The sequence below is a fragment of the Ananas comosus genome, linkage group 3 (genome assembly GCF_001540865.1).
Source record: "Ananas comosus cultivar F153 linkage group 3, ASM154086v1, whole genome shotgun sequence".
NCBI lineage: Eukaryota > Viridiplantae > Streptophyta > Magnoliopsida > Poales > Bromeliaceae > Ananas > Ananas comosus.
The window spans coordinates 4501430-4522560 of NC_033623.1; the positions used below are offsets into that span (position 1 = coordinate 4501430).

Consider the following 21131-nt stretch of genomic DNA (forward strand, 5'->3'; position numbering starts at 1 on the left):
ACGTGTATTTGAACGTAAACTTAGTTATTAGTTTGATTAAAATTATCCAATTTCAGTTTCTATACACGTTACTTTCAGATCTGACCCGTAAACTTAGTTATTAGTTTGATTAAAATTATCCAATTTCAGTTTCTATACACGTTACTTTCAGATCCGACCCGTCCAGACCGTTCAATCTTCCGGTTAAATTAAAAACCGGCGAAATGGACCGAGTCCGCAAAGGTCTATGACATGCAAGGTAATAGAGCATTCTCCCTGAACTCCCGAAGACCTAGTTCCCAATTTTCCAGTTCGCAGCGGGAGAAGTTTCCCCCCCTCCCTCGGTGATCTCGCGCCCCTCCCAACCCAGGATTGCGCGCCAAAAAGGTTCAATTCCCCACCTCCTCGCCTCTCCTCCCTCCTCTCTCCTCTCTCCGCCCCTCCCTTTTGAAAGTAAATCTCGGCGACCCGAGAAGAGTCGGCAACGTTTCTTGTACGACGGCGGAGGTCGGCGCCGGTTTCATTCCGCGTGCGGGGCGGCCACCGACATTAGCGGGGAAACTGAGCGGCTCTACTCAGGTCGTTGGGCTCATCGAAGATGTGGGATTCTGAATTAGCTGATGTGCGACGTGAGGCTTCGAGATCAAGGTCCTCGACCCTCGTAGTAGCTCTTGTTCCTTTTTCTCTCCGTAGGGTTAGGGTTAGGGTTAGGGTTAGGGTTAGGGTACCTCATTTTTCGACACGACGAAAATACACTAGGCTTTTGAGTGCGAATGTGAGTAGGAAAATGAGGTTTTTGAGCGAGTCTATTTGAGTATTCATGTTATCATAAGGTTCTTTTAGAATGCTAGTGATTATCTCACTTGGTCATTATATTGGCTTATGAGTTCTTCTTAGAAATGCTTTGGCATCATTTCGATATACTTAATTTTTTAAAGCCAAATTTGAATTGATTGAATGGGCTGGCCGAGAGAGGATGGAGGATTGTGGGGCAATATTATAGTCTATAGATTTATTGGATTTATTTGGTTGTGAGAAAATAAATGACTTAGGCCTCATTGGGTATTGTTACCAATTTTTTTCCTTTTTTTAAGAAGCAACAGAGAATGCAAGTGGATGCCGGATTACTTGCAATCTATACATCTACAGGTTTTGTGCAGCAAAAAAAAAAGAAAAAAAAGTAGCATCTGTTTTCTTACTTCTTTGTTTTTTGATTTTTTGAAAAGGATGCCATTACACATCTGGCCAGGGTTTATTACTAGCTAACTGGCAGTGACAGGGGTAGAGAAGTCCATCTGCTGGTGTATCGTAGAATTTGTGTTTAAATAATGTAGAGGCCCATTTGCTTGCTCATTTCAGCCAAATATATTTTGAAATAACAAAAGAAGGGGAAAAATGAAGTAATCCCTTGCTATTTAGTCATATGATTTACCGAGTTATCCCTGTTGATTTCAAGGCATGGTTTCTTGAGCTGATTTTGTAAGTTGACAAATCGCGGCTTCATGATTCAATGTGTGAACAAGTCACATTTGTGCTTATTTAGCACTACGTGTATTATTTTTGTGTATATATTATCTAACTTGACTCATAAGTCATAACCATTTCTTTGTAGCGTCACGTGGTATACTTTGTTTTAACTATAAGTTGGTAGCAAAATAATGGTTCTAATATGTAATAACGATGTTATGCAAAATCTTTTGATTGTTTAGTGGTTAAAGGATGGTAATATCAGCAATGTATTTTTTAGCAAGGCGGTAATTGCTTTCCCTAACTTGCATGATCTGATCTTCTTACTTATATTCATTTTGACTTGAAATACACCTTTCATTTATATAGTGGCGAATGGTTAGAAGTGGCTTTATCTATATGAACCACTATATTTTTGTTTAATATTACTACTGGGTCTAGCGCAAAAGGTTTTAGCTTAGATTTTGATTAGGTAGGACGATTGCCATGCAGGATGTAATGTACTTCTAAAATCCTTCTTTTTGCCTCTTTAAATGACTTGACAATTAACATATTTTTGTTTTACCCTTGTTTGCATGCACTAGACAAAACACTTTACTACTCAATTAATTATCTTTCTTGAGAAGTGAAGTCGTGTTTTTTGCTATTCTAACTATATGAGTATCTCACAAGGCACAATTGCATTTTCTTGCAAATCCTTAAGACAGGGCTTTGACTAGCAGCTAAATCTCTAAAGCTTGACCCTAGAAATTTCAACAAACTTTTCTACCTCCTCATTGTTTATTGAAGACCCTTTTTGAATAACAGTTATATTTGGCTGGTTTAGTTGGAAGAACTTTCCAGGAAAACATGTTTCTTTGACCGGATTTATCATCCAGGCAAGGATTTAACTGCCATGACACAGGTTTGTGTTGAAAACTTGCTGGTATGGTACGACGTAGTGCGTGCCGTATCGATATATGCATGTCAGAAAAAGTAGCTATGTGCCGACACACCGTTGGATGAAATATCTATTTTTGTTGGCACTGATATAATCTAATTGCTTAATATATATCTTTATCAAATCTTTTGCACTTTATTAAGGTAACTGCATGCTAATTTCAAAGAAAAGAGAGTTTTTGAGTTATGCTATTGGCACGGGGACCGTATTATGCCGATATCTTGTTGGCACGGTACTACACCGTGGGCACAACTTGTGTCGATGGTTACTTAATTCCTTGCATCTAGGGGAATGGGAAAATATGAACAAGTAACAAAATGGTGTTAATTGATTTACCTTGGTTACTATGCTAATTTAAAGGCGTCATTTTCCATGCAATTTGTAGCACTGTAGATTTAAATTTTGAGCTTTACTTCCTACTCCAAGGTTTGAGAGCTAATGTAATGTCTCTTATTTTTGTAGGAACTTTTCCATTGTGACATCAATTGCACAGGCAGGAAAGAAGTCGAATGGGAGGTATCTGTTTCTGTTGGGAGCAACAAAAGAATGAAAATACACATGGACAATAGTAAATTCATGGAGATGGAGCTAAAGAATGTTGAAAACTCAGAATCCGATGAGCAAGAGAAAAAGGAAGACATAGTGATTGAGGAAAGTGAAAAGAAAGTAGAATCTAGAAAAGAGCAGGTCCATGAAATGGATGAAGATGTTCCTCCACAGGAGCATGAGAAGAAGGATGACAGTGTTGAAATAAAGGAGCGTGAGAAGGAAAATCCAGAAGTAGAAGAACCACATAGTAGTGAGAAAGATGCAGGAAGTGAGTCATATGACATGCTTAGTGACGATTCAGAAGGTGAACAAACTTCAACTTCTAAAAGTGAAGATGAGTCAAACTTTGAGGTGAATATATTCCACTCTTTTCTTTTCTTAATTTTTTCTTCATGTTTCAGTTTTAACCATTTATATCATTTGTTCTAATCGTAAAACTTCTTTGAAGCTTTTAACATGCTTTCGAATAGGTAGTTGAATAAGATTTTTTTGTTCATTTTGTTCAGTTTGTATGGCAGACTATTTAGGAGAGCAAAGTGACCAGTAAAATAATTGTGCAAAGAATTATGTAACTTGAAGTCATGATGCATGACTTACTATTTGACAGATAAGTAAATACTCTTATATGTCAAAGTAAATATAACATAAATTCTAGAAGGAGTTGAGACTATGAAACTTCTTTGTGCAATTTGTTGCGGAGATACCATAGCATGCAAACTAAATGGATAAGAAGATGTCCTTCAAACCTCTGCTCAATTAAGCAGGAAAAGACATCATAAACATAGCCTTGTTTGCCATCATTGCTAGTTTTTTTTTTTGTTTTGTTTTTCTTAAAAATAAAGTCTATATAATTGGATAAGCCGGTGGATGGATTTTGCTATTCTTGTCATGGTTGGTTAACTTGCAATGCACCCTGGCTAGTTGAGGGATGGTTACTACTTCAAAAATATCGAAGAAGCAAAAAAGAAAAAAAGGAGAGAGAGAGAGATAGAGAGAGAGAGAAAGTAACCTCCAGGTTTTTGTTCTTTGTTGTGTAACCTTGGATGCAATGATTGCAAGCAATCCACCATCCACTCCTACACTCTTACATGTGAATTCTATCTTAAAAAGCAAACATATGGCTACCACTCCAAACCAGGCCATAAGTTATTATTTACTTTGTTGTTTTGCAAATTGGCCATGCAACCTAACACATAATGAAACAAATTAGACCCTTGATAAAAAGTACAAGCAGTTTTGGATATTATCTGAGGTCAGACCTTGCTTTGGTTGATTATGATACACCAGTTTAAGGTATAAAAGTTGCATTTTATTGGAAGAGAACATATATAAAGAGATGACTTGATTAGTATAGGTGTTTGAAAATAAGCTGTAGTTTAGCGGATGCTGATATTGATAAAGAAACACCAAAGAATAGGTAAAAAGATGGTGTTACATGTGCATTGACTTTGCTCAAGTGGTAGTTTAATTGCCATTTCTCTTCTTCTTTTGCTGCAAATTTTGTATGTCTTGTTGGGGACAATTCATTAGGTGATTAATTTGCTTGCAGGCGCCTTTAACAGATGCAGAAGTCGAAGAACTAATTTCCGAGTTTCTCGAAGTTGAAAGCAAAGTATCATTTTTCACTCTAGTCGCTTCCACTGCTCAATTATCTGGCAAAGTTTTTTGTTCAGTTAGTGAGTCCTTTTCCTTTTTAAATCTTTGTATCAAATCCTTAGGCAGCAGAAGCACAAGAATCACTTGAGAAGGAGTCACTTGCTCGAGTGGAAAGTGAAGTAAGAGCAGAGCTAGCTGAGAATCTTCAGGGAGAGGAGGTTTGTCTGCTTTTTGTGCCTTTGGATCGTCTGACATACTCCTGGCTCTTTTATTCATTCAGGGAACTGATATTTTTGTTCTTTTTCGTAATAGTTGGAAATAGCTGTGTCAAACGAGATGAAAGCGTTCAGAGAAGAATGGGAGGCTGTCCTTGACGACTTAGAGACTAAAAGTACCCTTTTGTTGGTCAGTATTTGATCTTGTCAGGATTTCATTCGGTCAATTCCATTTGACATGTTATGTCTGACATAGAAGCTGAAAATGTACTTATATCAGAATTTCGCTGATGTGTGTTGTTCAATTGTTTCTTTCATAAAATTATCTTCAGTTTACATGACTTTTACTTGAAGATTTGAAGAATCTTTCCATCTGTCTTTAAGGTTTTATCTTCTTTTTCTTTCTATACTATTTTTCTATGTTCGGGTTAATTTTAAATTTCATCCATAATTAATTGAACGTGGTATATATGAACATCTGTTTATTAAACATTAAAAGTAAACAAGTAAATTTGTAATACATAGATCAATATTTCCCCCCTAGTTGGTCTATTTTTATGCTTTGGGATGCAGTACCTAAAAACAAACTATGATTTGTTTCGTGGACTTCCTTTTCCATTCCTATGAACTCTTGGCTTATGTTTCCCTTCTTTAGTTTGAGCTTGTTGCCCTAGGTATTGAGTCCTTGCATGCTAGGTATCTCCTGCTGCCAGTTAAAGCATCTCCTGGTTTGTCTTCTTGCTGCTTTAACCATTGATGTTTTTGGAAGAACGTGGCAATCAAGACATGCAAATAATTTGTTTATTTGTTCCTTTGATTCTTAATTGATCGCATCCTTTTTCAAGTCAATACTGAAGTGTTATCTGCTGAAGGCATTCAGCAGTTGTTCTATACTTAACCAGCTGAAGGAATTTAAGGGGTTGCCATGGCAACAACTAAGGAATCATTAACTGATTCAGCCTGGTTTATTACTCATATTTGTACTAGCGGCATTTTCATGAATTTTGCTTGTGCCTTAGAAGTTTCTTTTCTATCTACCTTGGTGCTTAATGATGCTGTAGTCCAAATTGCATTAGGACTTATCATTTTTCTCATGGAGGATTTTACCAAGGATGTTATGCTGGAAGCGAAAATATGCTTATAGAATAGCTTCTCTATTGGAGAAGTAGAAGCTAGATGTTTGGCAAACAAAAATTCTTAAGCGGTTGGCTAGAGCTGGAAGCCAAAAATGAACTTTGAGGCACTAAAACCAAGCCTTTTGCTTTTAGCTTAGCCAATTGTTTCAAAATAAATAATTGTTAGGTTTTCTTTGAACAGATGTACCCAAAGAATACTGAAACAGATGCTACAGCTGGGCCAAAAGCTGCTAGATACTTGGTGTAGTTGTATTATGGGCAATCTATGATGATGGCATGATGCTATGTGTAGGAGTATCCTTCTAATGTTGGTTGTAATACCTATGATATTCTTATTCACGCACTTCATGTGGCAACTCGCTTTGTTATCTTCATTGTGTAAAAATGAGCTTTGTCTTTTCTATGTGAAGTGCACTGCGGAATATATATAAGAAATGAGTGCATGACTTTTATATATATTATTACCACTTTCACTCGATCATACAAGCAACTTTTATGCACAATCAAGCAAGTGAATTTTGTGAATTTTGTGTTCTTTTTTTTTTTTTTTTTTTTTTTTTTTTTTTTTTTTTTTTGCAGGAACAGCTTGATGGGTCTGGTATTGAGCTTCCGAGCCTCTACAAGTTGATCGAAAGTCAGGTTCCTGACAGCTGTAGTACTGAAGCATGGAAGAAAAGAGCTCATTGGGTTGGCTCTCAGGTGACTAGTGAAGTTAATGAATCGGTTAGGGATGCTGAACAATATCTTCATTCCTGTAGGCCTGTAAGGAGGTCTGACCTCTTTCTTTCAGTTATTTTTCTTTTCCTTTTCAGTGTTTATATTTACTTGTATTACACTAGTTTATTTTTCTTTTTCCCAATCAGAAAGCATGGTAGGCTGTTGGAAGAAGGTGCTGGTGGCTTTCTGGCTGAAAAGCTTGCCATAAAAAATAGTGACGATTCTACTGAAAATCCTGAAAATAGTTGGAGTTCCTTTAATGCAATTATTCAATCACATAAAAGGTTAGAGGATAATTCATTTGGAAGTAGCAATTGGGCTGCCGTATATTTGGCTAGTACTCCGCAGCAAGCTGCAAGTTTGGGCCTCAAATTTCCTGGAGTTGACGAGGTTTATTTTTTATTTAAGAAGTTCATTTGACATTTCATAATGTTGCTAGTTATTATTTGCTTGCTGCATAAGGTTGCAGTTTTTTGAAGTGATGGCATGCTAAGGACAAATTCCTTATTATAATATTGCTGTACGAGGATATCCTATATTCGAGTTTTCTTTCAAATACGATGCTTTAATGTTTACTTAATGCTCTGTGATATTAATCTTGTATATATCCGACAGATTCTCTAACAATGGATATGCGTTCCTCATATGGATAGCAGCTCATGTTTCAACTAAAGAGTGCCTTGCTTCTTGTCGTTGACAATTTTTTGTTCCATACAAGTTTCTCAGCGTGTTACTGTTTTGTGTTCATTGGGATAAGTTGCTGTTGATGAGTTATGTGGCAATTAAGTTCGCTTGCTCAATGGCAGTTTCCTTAAGGAAATAATTGTGGCTTGAATAGGAAAGACTCGAGCATATATCTGATTTAATGGAATATCATGCATTGGGAAAAAATGTGTTCTTCCTGGTGGAGAAATTTCACAGTTTCATGATTAAATGATGTTATAATCTATATCTGCATTTACCTTACTACCTGCTCCTATATGCTTGTCGGTTACTTTGGCTCTTTTGTAGTTAAACCAGATTATCTAACAGGCCTCTGCATTTTAGAAGCAAAAATTTTTGGCATTGGAGATTGCAGATTTCTACATAGATTTTAGGCTAAATTACATAAAACCTTCCTGTCAATACTTGCCTTTTCACTTTCCGCTTCTGTCTTTTGAAAACCTACACTTTGTCCCCTTAAAAATAAAAAAATGTTCACTTTGGCCTCCGTCGTCAGTGTTCCGTTTATATCCTATTTTTTATATCCAAAATACTCCTGAAACGCTCATCCTTCCTCACCGACGTCCTTGGCCGCGCCGCCTCGCCCTCCGTTGCCTCACCCTCGCCCACCCCTCTGTCCATGCCCGCACACACGCCCTCACCCTCCTCCGCCGCCTTACCCTCGGCCTTTCCCACCTTTCCGTCGATGCCCACCCCGATCTTTCTCCCTACAGTCGCCGAAATGAAGGGGTGGTGAGGGTGCTGGAGGAGCGGGGGAGCAGGTGGAGGAAACATGGGCGAAGCTGGGGTCGAGAGAGGCGTGAAGAATGGAGGGGGAGAGGCTGCGGCTGAAGCGATTGGGGAGGAGACGAAGAGGATGAGGGACAATTTGGTCATTTTGTCGCAGCGTACCGCCTTGTGAACATTTTTTATTTTTTAAGGGGGTAAATGTAGGTTTTTAAATTATGGGAGCGTACCCCCTTGTGAACATTTTTTATTTTTTAAGGGGGTAAATGTAGGTTTTTAAATTATGGGGAGGAAGTAAAAAACTTTATAAATTGAATATGCATTATTCTTATTTTATTGTCTGAGTTATTAGTATTTTTCATTTCTTCTTCTTGTAAGTCATCTTGATGCCTTTTGTGTATAGAAAGAAATACAGAGGTCTCCCATTATGTTAACCTTATTGCTAATTGAGTCCTTATAACTTGCTTCCTATTCCCTTCGAGCTTCTTCTAACTTTCTAGCAATGTTAGCCAAAGTATTTTCTTTTTGTACAAAAATGTTCTCTGTTAATTCTTCTTTTTAACTTAGATCTAGCAATGTTAGCCAAAGTATTTTCTTTTTGTAGAAAAAGATTCTTTGTTAATATTATCTCTTTTGTTAATTGCTTCTATGTTCTAAGCAACATTATTCATTGATCAATTGACATTGCTACATTGCCTATGGCAATTCTGAGCTCTTGATAAATTTTTTTCATTGGTTATTCTAGGTTGAGGAGATTGGTGAAATTGAGGGTGGAGATCTTGACACAATTAATTTTGTCGACGATTTCGAGCTTTCTGAGGAGCAAAAGAGAAATTATAGAAAGGTCTCGGTCTATAATATGCATCTTGAATAGTATTTCATGTCTTGTTAATTATTGTGTGTTTTTGTTAATCCAAGATTCATTATACTTTTGTCGGTATATAAACCTTTATTCATCAGTTAATATATTGGCTGATTTTACATAGGAAATTCCACGGAACACCGATCCATTTTTCTTCTTGAGCAGCATATTTTCGTCATTTTGCCCCCCGATCCCTGTAGTTTTCCTATCTATCTTCTTCTACTGCTAGTTAAAAGCCTTAGTTCATTGAAAGCATTCAAAATAAAATAATGCCTCTCTCAGTTAGCGGGACTCAGTTTCACGAGCTACTTCTTTTAAGTCTTTGGATGGCCCACTTAACGACTGAAACCTTTGACCAAAAAATCCTTATGATTGCGAATGATACCTCCAGCACCAGCGGGCCCGGGGTTTCCCTTGGCTGCCCCATCGGTGGTGCGTTTACAGTCACCATCATTAGGAGGTTTGAAAGAGAGAATAACAGCGCTTTTATTAGGTTTTTGGTAATGATTCAGACCTAGATGATAGAATTCTTTGGCTTTTGCAATACAAGATGCCTTGGGGATGACCTTCATTCAATTTATTCAATATGAAAATCTTTTGAATGGGATCTGTTGCAATCAAACCCTCGTTCCCATAGCCTCTTCTTGCTTAAAAACTGACTAGAAAAATAGGAAAAGAATCAGTTGAACACTCTTTATTAGTAGTTGCCCATCCAATTGTAGATACTTCTCGCTGGGATATCTTACATCCTGTAATTTTCTTCTTGGAGAACAGCTGTTTTCGTTTTTATAGCTGACCTAATTAAGATATGTCATTGTTTAAATTTCATTTATTTCAAAGATATTGTAAATGGTTGGGGAATAAATACTTGAGAAAATCCCACCAGCAGTGGTAAACACCCTGTAATTGCTGGTTAACTAGTGGGGTCTTTTATCGCCATATATTTTTAGTACGATAATATGGATTAATCAGCATATGTGCTCTTCTAATACCTGAGCTTCTCCAATTCAACTGTAAGCAGAAGGAGACTCTGGTTGGCTTACCTAATACCAAGAATTGTATGGAATTGGAATGCTAACATTATTACATGTGCTGTTTGGTATCATCTTTTTATGAGGTTTCAGTTGGTTTAGGTGAATTTGGCGGTATTTGTTAAAATTTTGAGGTTGGATTTTGTGGAAATTCAGTTGCTATTAATATTTTGTGAATAACCAAGAATATCCCTTCTTAAAGTAGTTTTGTTAGTTCTTTTATTGTTTAACTAGGGTAGATGGAAAACTAAACACTTCGAAATAAAGCAGAATGCGTTTCAAACTCAAATCCTACTTGTTTTAAACAGAAATACCCATTTCTAATTTGAATTACTGTTGAAGTCTTCTTACATAAATCAATGAAAGTGTTATCAATGAAAGTGTTGATAGGTTTGGTTCAGAACAGTGTCAACTGTCAAGTTGACCTATTGCAAGATATTGTTTGTGATTGCGAGCTTAATGAGTGTTGTAGTTCACACCCTCGTGTTTGATGCTTCTGTCATATTTAAGAATTGTTTCTGTTGTGCACATGCAGATGTATATCCACACAAAAAATATTGCTTTTCCATTGCTATGTTACGATAATATTCTAACATCAGACCAATGCATTCTAACTGCGTGTTGCAGAAACTAAAGGGTAATTTTAACAATAGCCTTTGAAACATAAATTTCTTCTTAGAGGATCATAGGTGACTACCATGATGACTGAAACTTCTTTGTTTGCTTTTGCTATTAGTTTGTCTTATTTTCTTTTACATGGTTATTGTAATTTCTTTGTCTGTTCTTATGGTGTTTTTCCAATACTTTTCTCCAATGTTTACATTAAGAATATAAAGGAATGGAGAGTTATTCCAATTTTTTGACCTTATGATCCAATTCTTTGATCAGTACTACTGTGATGAACTTCAATGGGTTCTGTAGTTTAACAGCAGTAACTTTTCTACTTTGACTATATTTCATTTGTGAAATTCATATTATACTTAGGTCCACTATATCTTACTGACTGAGGCTTTTAAGATTGTATATTTATCTGTAATGTTTCCAATGATTAGAAATGTTGCTTATGGTAGTAAATTTGGTCTCAACCCACTGATTCTAGCTCTTTTCTCGCTCTTTCACATTTGCAAGCATATAGCAATGGGATATATGTTATTACTACGTATTTTCTGAATCATCATGTGATCATGTGATCTATGACTAAACCAACTTGTCTGGTTATAACCTTGCCAATGTTTATTTCGCTCCAAGTCTCATATAGCTTAATGAGGAAATATATCTCCAGTCCTGGAACATATTGTAAACTGTAAAAACAAACTAGCGGTGAGTTGTTGTCACGCCCCGAGACCGCCAATTTGGCCAGTTCGGGCACGTTGAACAGACGCCGAACGGACAGCACCTCCCCTGTCCACCCAAGGCTCAAACAACAAGATCATGCACAATAAGTTGCCCAGGAAAAACTTAACAACATACATGATCTAGCAAGCGAGTAATTTTACAAGCATACAAAAGAGCAAGTAAGTAATACCATAAGTAAACAAAAGAGAGAGAATTATCTAGCTATTACATCACAATTCCACATTTACATCTCTTGATTACATTTACATCTTCCAGAATGAATACATAAGTTTTACAATTAGATTTCATCATACATGCTAGCTCTCCAAAATACATCCATATCATCTAAGTACACGAGGGTACTCTAGTACAAAAGGGAAGCCTCTACTAGCTAACTAGGGCGCTATGCCCTTACCTCGATCCTTCCCCGGAACGCTCGAACTCGGCCCTGCAACAAAGTGGGGTGAGAACTATATAAATATAGTTCCCAGTGGGTTTGGCCGCCGACTCCGCCGATCTTCCCACTAGGTTTAAGCAGGCATAAGCAGATAGATAGATAGATATCTTGAAATGAAATGTTACATAGTAAGGAAATCTGCAACCTTCTACTATGCCTCAAGCAACAAGTAATGAATGAACATCTCAAGTATTCTACTCACATGATGCTATGTCTCTACATCAAGTATAATGCAATGTCGACTATGCTGAAGATGCATACCTCTTATAAGGTCATTACCCAATCTATTTGGCTAATCCGAAGGTTACTCCCCGACTCAGATCTCAAATCTCGTAGGTGAAGAGCTACCCCGCTCTTCACCCCAACTCATAGGTCAAATCTCGTAGGGGAAGAGCTACCCTGCCCTGCGCCCCAACTAACATCTCAAATCTCACAGGTGAAGAGCTACCCCGCTCTTCGCCCCGACTCACATCTCAAGTCTCATAGGTAAGGAGCTACCCCGCTCGTGTCTTACCCAGTGAAGAGCTATCCCGCTCGTGTGATAACTCCGGAGTGCACTGCTTGTGTGGAGCGACCACCACAAGCCCAAAACAGACTATGTGAGTATGATCCAATCCTCGCCACTGAAGATACCCTGTCAACTAGGGTTAACAATCACTCGGGAATCCACCTATCCCACTATCCATGTCAAGTGTCTCAACTACTCTAAGTTCTCATACAATGAGTCACAACTAGGGAAACTCACCCATTCCCTAAGTTCAATGCCATAAGTGTTTCTTTTACACTAAGTTCCATTGCCACTCGTCATGTTATTAACATTGTTTACATGCCACTCGTCCAAGTTATAAGTGTTTCCACTAAACTAGTTCACAATTCATTGGTTTTCATCACCAAGTTCAAGTTCACCATATTCTTATCACTATAGGATCTCATGTCACCCGACCTAATCCTCATGCATCCTAGATTCACGTGTCAAGCCCACAATGCTACACTACTAAGGACGCATGCAAGGAAATAGAATGCAACTATAATAATCATCCTTTAAAGCATAAGAATAATATGTGAAACATGATCAACAATCTAACTCGGACATAGAAGGAAGCCCAGTTGCTTCGGGATGACACCCTCTACCTTTAGGTGATGCCACGAGTCCACGAATCCAATTTCGTAATTTCTGGGTGCCGTCTCGGCCTTCCAGGCGGAAACGAAGCCGAAAACCTCTTTTTCGGCAATATCTTCTCGTAGGTTCGTCGGATCGCCGAACCGACTTCGCCAACGCATCAGGAAACCTAACAATTAGTTTATATAGGTTCAATTTAGATCAAACCCTAGCATTTAGCAAAACCCTCTTTGGATGCCCTAGCATGCCACTATAGCAAAATACTCCAAATCAACTAATGGTTTAAGCAAATACCATCTCTTTAGCATCCTAGGGTTCCAAATAAACCATTTCTAGTGTAAATAAACTTAACCCTAGAGATCTACTATTGTTGCTCCAAGAAGCTTACCTCAAGCTTGCTTTAATGGACCAAGGAAGAAGAAGAAGAAGAGCACAATCCACTTCTTAGCCTTCTTCTCCACCAACCTCTCCTTCTCTTGCCTTCCTTGTAGAGAGAGAGAGAGAGGGTATTTTAGGGTTAGGTTTGAGGGAAATGAGAGGAGAGGTCTCATTCCACCCCCAAATAGCTTCACTCATGGCAAAATTGCCAAAAAAACCCTCAACTTTGCAATTAGTGCACAGCCGCGCAGGGCATTTTCGGGCTACGGGGACCGGTCCTTGGCTTGAGGGACTTAGCCAAATTTCAGTCTTTTTCAGCTTTTGGTCCGTTTTTTTCGCTCGTTTTCGTTCGTATGGCCTCCGATTAACTTCTAATCGTACCGAGACTCTCAAAACATGTTTTTGAACGTATTTAAATTCTCTTTTCATCCACGCTTATGCCGGATTAAGTCCATGGTCCAACATAGCTTTTCGGGTTCCGTTTTCGAACCCAACGCGCATCGAAAACGCCCGAATGCACTCGAACCTCACCGGAACCATTCTAATGGCTCTCCAAACTAACATACACCGTAACTTTATAACTTTAGAAGTTCGGTATGCTATAGTTGTTTAGCAGAATAGTTGGTTCCATCAATTAAACTTGACGTGGTGTAGCTAGCTTCTCTAAAATACATCAGTTGAAAATTTTGTTCAAAGTGCAACTTCAACTACTTGTCATGTTCAGATGCTGATCACTGATATTTAGTACAATTTTGGCAATGCTTTCTTACGAGATAATAAAATTTTACTTCAGCTTTTCTGTTTGTATTTTAGTTGTGCCTTATGTAATTTGTCCTACCGCTATTTTAGGAGCCATTACAACTGTTATTTGTATGACCTGTTTTTTGGCCAGGTACTCGTTTTTGAATATTGCTTCTGGGCAGTAAATGATATATTTGTTTTGGCAGGTAAGAGAAGAAGATGATGCAAGTATAATGAGAAAACTGCAAGATCATTTGAAGCGGAGAAGAAAAAAATATAGAAAGCGTCTGGTAATTTTCTTCCTCTATGGTCATGCGAGAGTATTACACTTGCTAGTGTTTACTGACATTGTTATCAAAAAATATTTTTCCTTCATTATGAATTCAAGCTCTGGTTTTGACTTATTATGTGCTTGTGGTTCCACTTTATAAAACTTAGCTGAGAAGCTTGATTTTGCAGGTGTCAACTGATAAATTGGGCTCACATGAGTGTTCTGAACATGTTGGGGGAATTGCCTCACTGGAAAATTGTTCACTCGATGTCAGTAACGGTGATAATTCCATCCAAGAATCAAAACCTGATATGCTAGATCCAAATGAAGCTAGAAATGAAAGCAGTGCTGTTAATGGTTCTTGCAAGCATCCGCATGAAGAAGAGGATGCAGACGTTAACGTGAAAAGGTGTAAAACTGTTGTCATAGAGAGTGATGATGAAAATGATGCACAAAACAATAGTCATAGTTCGCCATCACGAGGAAAGAAGGTGGTTGATGTGATAGATGTTGATGCCCTCTCTTCACCATGCCCTAATTTTAGCACAAAAGTTCGTCCTAAAACTTTCAGTTGCACTGCTTGCTCCGAAATCCTGAATGCTTCTGAAGCACACAGACATCCTTTGTTGGAAGTCATTATTTGTGGATCTTGTAAGTTTCTGCTAGTAGAGAAGATTCGTGTTGAGGTACGCCATTCTGAATATTTACAATCTTAATCCCTTGTAAATCCTGATCATCTTTCTCCAAAAAAAAAATCTACTTATTTATTATGTCAGGAAACCATGTTTATTCCCCTGATGTGACTTCCCCTATGAACCACATTCATTTTGCTGTTTTGTTGCTAGTTGAGTATTAAAACAATCAGTAGTTGGCCTAGTTATTCACCACCGCAGATCGCATCCATGTTAATAGAAGAAATATTTTTCGTCACAGGATTCTGGGGAAGGTGGTTATTGCAGGTGGTGTGGAAAGGGCATTGATCTTCTAAATTGTAACTCGTGTAAGATGCTATTTTGTACTATATGTATAGCGCGAAATTTTGGCGAAGAATGCTTATCAGAAGCTAAAGCCTCTGGTTGGCAGTGTTGTTGCTGCTCACCCAATCGACTGCGGCCACTTATTTCGGAATATCAAAGAGCCTTTGGTGGTCCTGAGGTTTCTAGTTCTGAGAGTGATTCAGAGCTTTCAGGCACTGAAATGGACATTCCAATTGGGTAATGTTTCATCCTATTTTTCTTTGTTTAATTGTTTGGCACACACTGATTTCTAGGACACTTCAGGTGCTTCTTGCTGCATATTTTCATTCATGGTCTATGCCAGCCATACCTTACCATGTGTCAGCATGGTTCTATGTCAACAGCATTGCTTGAATCTCACTCTAAAATTCTTTTAAAATTTGTGACAAAAAAGTATCTAATTAAATGTTTATATGTAGAAAGCAAAAATGTCTTTGAATTTTCTGTACTGGTGTGCAAAAATAGTTGATGATATAACATACAATTTGTGGAATTTAGTTATTTAAATTAAATTTGCTTCGCCAATACTCGGGAAGCTGTTATATTATGATATTTGTGCTTGGGGCTTTCGGTTGCCTGCATCTGTAGGTGCATTAATCTTACCAAAAGTACAATAACGATTCCTTTTGAGAAAGCATGATGTTTCCGTTGATGTTGATCCATTTTGAGTGAAACAGGGTGGTGCTGGGGCAAGCCAAGCTTTCTTTCCTTTTTTTTTAAAAGCAGCTTGGCGGTTGTAAATGTAGCAAGCTTGCTATTAGCTATTTTAAAGAGTATAATTAGTTTGTAGAATATTTATTTCAAGCCTTTTTTTCTTAGAACCTGTCTGCGCTGTTATTTGGGTTTGGTTTAGATATACGTTGACCGTGAAATTAAGAATTAAGATTGTCTTATTCAGTATAACATTGTGCTTGTGAGCCTAAATTGAGTCAAGCATGAGTTGTTCTTAAGAGGCTTGAAACACTCGACAGATTGGTAGGTAGGCAAAAGATTTTGGTAGGAGGCTTGAAAATAGTGCTGAATAGTTGACTTATGGTCAACTTGTCTGTCTCATTGTGCCAAGAAATCAATTTTTAGTTACATTGACAACTTCGCCTAAATCAACACCTTGGCCTCAATCAACACCTTGTATATAATTTCTGATTTAGTGAGTTAGCCAAAGATCATCTACATCTTTAATTAACATTACTAATTCCATTAGTTTTTTGTTTTCTCCCTTTCAGCAACAAGAAAAGGCGAAAAAAGAAGATTAGAAGGATTCTAGATGATGCAGAACTTACAGAGGAAACAAAGAGTAAAATTGCAATTGAGAAGGTTTTCCTTTTCTCACTTTCCTGATTACCTTGATTGAGAGTTCCCATTGTGCTATGACCTAATTGTTAGGTTATACAAATCATACTTTCAGGCTAGACAAGAACATCTTAAGACAATGCAAGTACAATCTGCTAGCAAATTATGGAGTATGAGTTCGAGAAATGTTAATGGAGCTGCAATAAAAGGCGCTATAAAGGTTGAGGATGCAACAGAAGGTTATATTGTAAATTTAGCGAGGGAGGAAGATGAGGAGCCTGTGCGGATTCCAGCCAGTATTTCTGTAAAGTTGAAGCCACACCAGGTCTCCTTTTCTCCTGTTTTTGCTCCTTCCTATATTATATAGCTAGTTCAAATTTAGTTTGTTGCCTGCTAATTTCATTTGTATGTTCTGTATCTGTGTCTAGATGCTGGTTGTTTTCTTCTTTCTTCAGTTCAATTGTGTCAATTGTAAAATGAAGTAATTTCAACTCTAGAGCAACTTACAATGCAACGTAATTGAACAGGTTGTAGTGTACTATGGATAAGGAATTCAGAACCCTTTATAAATAGCTCCTGGTATCTAAGTATTAAACTAGACTAAAGCTGATTCATTGTTTCTGTAATCCTTTGGTTCTGCTGGCTAGCATTTTGGATATGTTCTGAGCTTATTCAATGTGCTGACATGTGAATGTCTTATTTTGTTTTTTTTGCATGCTCAGTACATCTATAGACCCCCTTTTGTTTTTTAAGGGCTGGTTTGGGGGCGCAGGTGAGGAAGTATGCCAAGCGTCAATATGTACTTGCAGATTTACATGTAATGCCAATGGCAGAGTGCTGTGGCACACAGATATTATTAAGAGCAATTAGAATCAACAGTTGTTCTGTTGTTATTAATGAAGAAAATCAGTCGTGTCTTTCAAAACATTTTGTTTTACGTACTTTCAATGCAACAAAGTAACATGTTTTTAATAGACATAGATATGTTTGTTACTTGCATCTTTAAATATGCCACTGAAAGGTCTTTTTACGTTATGGATATAGGCCGATGGCATACGGTTTATGTGGGAAAACGTCATTCAGTCTGTCAAGAAGGTCAAATCTGGGGATAAAGGTCTTGGATGCATTTTAGCTCACACTATGGGGCTGGGGAAAACTTTCCAGGTTTGATTCTGAGCATGTCTATTCTTTATTTTCGCCTTTTCATTCAATTATCAGCGTTTTGTTAATCGTCTGTATTGATTGGTGAACTTCGACTTGGGAAGGTTTAATTTGTAACGTGGAAGTTTAAATTTAAAAAATATTTGATATGTTCCCTCTTGCAAAATATACACATTTTTTGCAATTAGATGTGGCTTGGATAGTCATGGGCTTGCTGTGCTTGCAAATTTTGTTAATACATTGTTTATATTTATTCTTATACCACACCATCATAGGTTTATGAGTGATCAGGGTTTTGTATCTTTTTTGGTTGTCGGTTTTGTTGATGTGCTTTATTACTAGTGAGTTTGCAAGGATTTTTGTTGTTCTTGGCGTCAAGTGAAATTTTTTTATATCACATTACTGCATGTGTCTTTTCAACATTGGATTGTATACTGGTGTAATTACTTGTTTGATATTATCATGTTTCTTTATTTGTGGTGCAACTATATATATCATAATTATTTTACTGTTTCTCTCACTAAAGTAAAGAAAATCTGAGGCATATTAGCTTGCCTGGCAGTCAATCAGAGGAGAGGACAGTGTCGAAATGTTCGGAGAAAAAATTTCAGGGACAATGTTTAAGTGAAGAATTTAGGGCCCGTGTCTAAATGTTGCTTAAGTACAGGGCATATTCGTGCATGGTACCTCTATATCGTGCTCTGGTTGATTTCTTCCTACTTCCTAGGGATATAGGAATTTTAAGCGAGCTTTCACTTCTCTTTCATTGCATGATTTGGCCTGTTTGGATACATGATTTTCTTGTTCAGCATAATATATGGAGTATCTTGTGTTCCTGGTGATGTAGAGGATCTCAAGCCTTTGTGCCTGGACTTCTTGAGCAACATCTCTAGTTGAGAAGCAGAAGCCAGGTGTATGGCATACCAGGACATCACGTGTCTTGTTGTGCTATAAGCAGCATTTCCTATGGAACATCTTGTTTTTCAAATTTCTTTTACACATCTCTAATTTTCAATATACTGTTCAAATTTTTTTGCTCACTTCATGTTAATGTGTATTCCTTGTTCATATTATTGTGCAGGTGATTGCCTTTCTTTACACTGCTATGCGAACTGTTGATCTAGGACTTAGAACTGTGCTTGTAGTTACCCCTGTTAATGTTCTTCATAACTGGAAACATGAGTTCATAAAGTGGCGACCTACGGAGCTAAAGCCCCTTCGAGTATATATGTTGGAAGATGTTTCCAGGTGAGCATCTCGTTCTCTCTCTCCTGATGTATTCTTTTAATGCTGTTACTTATTTTAATATTTGTACTGTCTGAGGGATTGGGCATGATGCTGATGGCATGATTTGCTCATGCCTCACTTCAACCAAATAATAGTGAAAAATTTACATAATTTCTTGTTGGTCTATGTCTTGTTGAGATATATTCTTGCATTTTCTGTCCATTTGTATTTGCATTTGTGCAAAATATTGATTTATTATTATCAGCAGACAGTGGTATGCTTCCATGTTGACCATAGGTGGTAAACTGTCCACTAATTCAGAGCTTTCTTTCTGTGAGTCATGTTCTACTTCACCTTGTATTGTTGCCAAAAGCTTAAATGATGAAAATAATTACTATAGCTGATGAGGTCAGACATAATGTAATGGGAATTGATTTACTTGAAAGTGATATTAGATAACAAAGAAGAACTTGTAATTGCACCGAATTAATACATGAGACCTTCAAATTCCCCGAAATACTCTTTTTTTTCTTTTGTTGCTGGCCCTCAATTTGGTTGTTCCTTTAGCAAAAAGGTGAAACAAAACTACAGCAATAGACTCGTGATATATTAGAGTATGAGAAGCAGAGGTACTCGATACTTTTTACAAGCTATGATATGAATGGCAATAGCATTGTGGCTCATGACTGCGCATGTCAGGCATGTCCTAAATAACTAATTTTATAAAACAAGATGTCAATTGTGTGGGTGGGTCTAAGGATATTAGAAATTTAGAATAGGAATAAGCCATAAAATATATTTTCTAATTGTTGGAGGCAGTTTTTTTTTTTTTTTTGTACATCATGGTAAATAACTAGGATGCTTCTTGAGCAAGGTTTTAAGTGCCCGTCGGCACGGGCCGTATCCACCGTGCCGTACCGTGCCAACAAGATACCGGCACGATACAGATCCCGTGCCGATGTCACAGCTCAAAATCCTCTATTCTTTAAATTAGTAAGTAATTTCCTCAATAAAGCTCAAAAGATGTGATAAAAAGACATAATAAATAGTTAGAATATTTTGTTGCTAAAGAAAATAAATATTTCATGCTATTATGTGTCGGCACAAGAATTTTTTTGACCGCCACGCATCGGCATGGCTCGGCACGCACCGTGCTGTACCGTGTCGGTAAGTTTCCGGCACGACCCCGTGCCACGGCACTTAAATCCTTATTCTTGAGTTTTATTTATTGAGACGAACTAAGTTGAACTGTGGTATTGGAATAATATGTGAGGAAGTTGAAGTTAATTTTTCCAGTATGTTAAAGTTTGCTGATCTTGAAGGAAATTTTTTGCAAGTAAGCACACACACACACACACACATATATATATATATATAGAGAGAGAGAGAGAGAGAGAGAGAGAGAGAGAGAGAGAGAGAGAGTCCGGCTATGGTGCTTTTAAAAGCACCAAGCACTTGGTGCTTGTAAGTTTCCCACTGTTAGATCTATCCCTTTGACCAATTCCACCTCTTAGATTATGCTATTCCACCAACCACCCACTCAATTCTAGGAGACTACTATTGTCCAAACCTTACAAATCTTCCTCCAAAGGCCGAAAACCTACAAACACTGATGACTTGGTGCTTTAAAAGCATAGGAGCTCAATTCTATTTGTCTGTGTGTGTATATATATAGAGTAGGGCTACGAGTATAGACCCCTTCGTAGTTATAAATTGTTTTTGATGATGGAGCTTTCGAATTGATGATCCATACCGTTATATGTGATCTAGAGCATTTAAAACTTTTAGAAAATAAATTTTGTAATTTTTCGAAATTATATTAAAGTCCATCAAACGGGCATAAAATGAACGGTCAAATTGAACGACCTCCTAAAAATAGATATAGGATTCTTTCTTATTACCCTGTAACATTGTATGATGGGCTAATCCATTATACTCATTTGTAAAAACAGATTACATGTACGTGTACCACAAGATTGCTAGTGATCCATGATTGAGGCCTCGATTTGTTGTAGGGATATTCATTCAGTATTGTTTCATTAAGCTAGGATGTAATTGCTTGTTTCGCTCCTCCAAATTGCTAATGGTCCAGTATTAGGATTGAACCGTCCAATTCAGATTGCGAAGTCTGGCCTATGAATTTTTAGAACCATGGTCATGATATACTGTTCGATGGTTTTTTTTTTTTTTTCTT

General features: G+C 37.4%; 1 protein-coding gene across 3 annotated transcripts in view; it reads left to right on the forward strand.

Annotated features, from left to right (window-relative positions):
* LOC109707198 (protein CHROMATIN REMODELING 20) overlaps nucleotides 228–21131 on the forward strand; it is a 32589-nt gene continuing 11685 nt past the window's right edge. For 2 of the 3 annotated variants that reach the window (XM_020228318.1, XM_020228319.1), the window contains exons 1-15: nucleotides 228–366; nucleotides 2849–3286; nucleotides 4485–4547; nucleotides 4654–4749; nucleotides 4844–4936; nucleotides 6462–6652; nucleotides 6746–6989; nucleotides 8794–8892; nucleotides 14179–14262; nucleotides 14432–14929; nucleotides 15177–15457; nucleotides 16483–16573; nucleotides 16665–16874; nucleotides 17594–17713; nucleotides 18792–18958. In XM_020228318.1, coding sequence (XP_020083907.1) covers nucleotides 2933–3286; nucleotides 4485–4547; nucleotides 4654–4749; nucleotides 4844–4936; nucleotides 6462–6652; nucleotides 6746–6989; nucleotides 8794–8892; nucleotides 14179–14262; nucleotides 14432–14929; nucleotides 15177–15457; nucleotides 16483–16573; nucleotides 16665–16874; nucleotides 17594–17713; nucleotides 18792–18958 — 2591 coding nt within the window. In that variant the 5' untranslated portion in view covers nucleotides 228–366; nucleotides 2849–2932. Of the gene's footprint in view, nucleotides 367–2848; nucleotides 3287–4484; nucleotides 4548–4653; nucleotides 4750–4843; nucleotides 4937–6461; nucleotides 6653–6745; nucleotides 6990–8793; nucleotides 8893–14178; nucleotides 14263–14431; nucleotides 14930–15176; nucleotides 15458–16482; nucleotides 16574–16664; nucleotides 16875–17593; nucleotides 17714–18791; nucleotides 18959–21131 lie in introns of those variants that run through there. The other variant, XM_020228321.1, reaches the window with a different exon arrangement.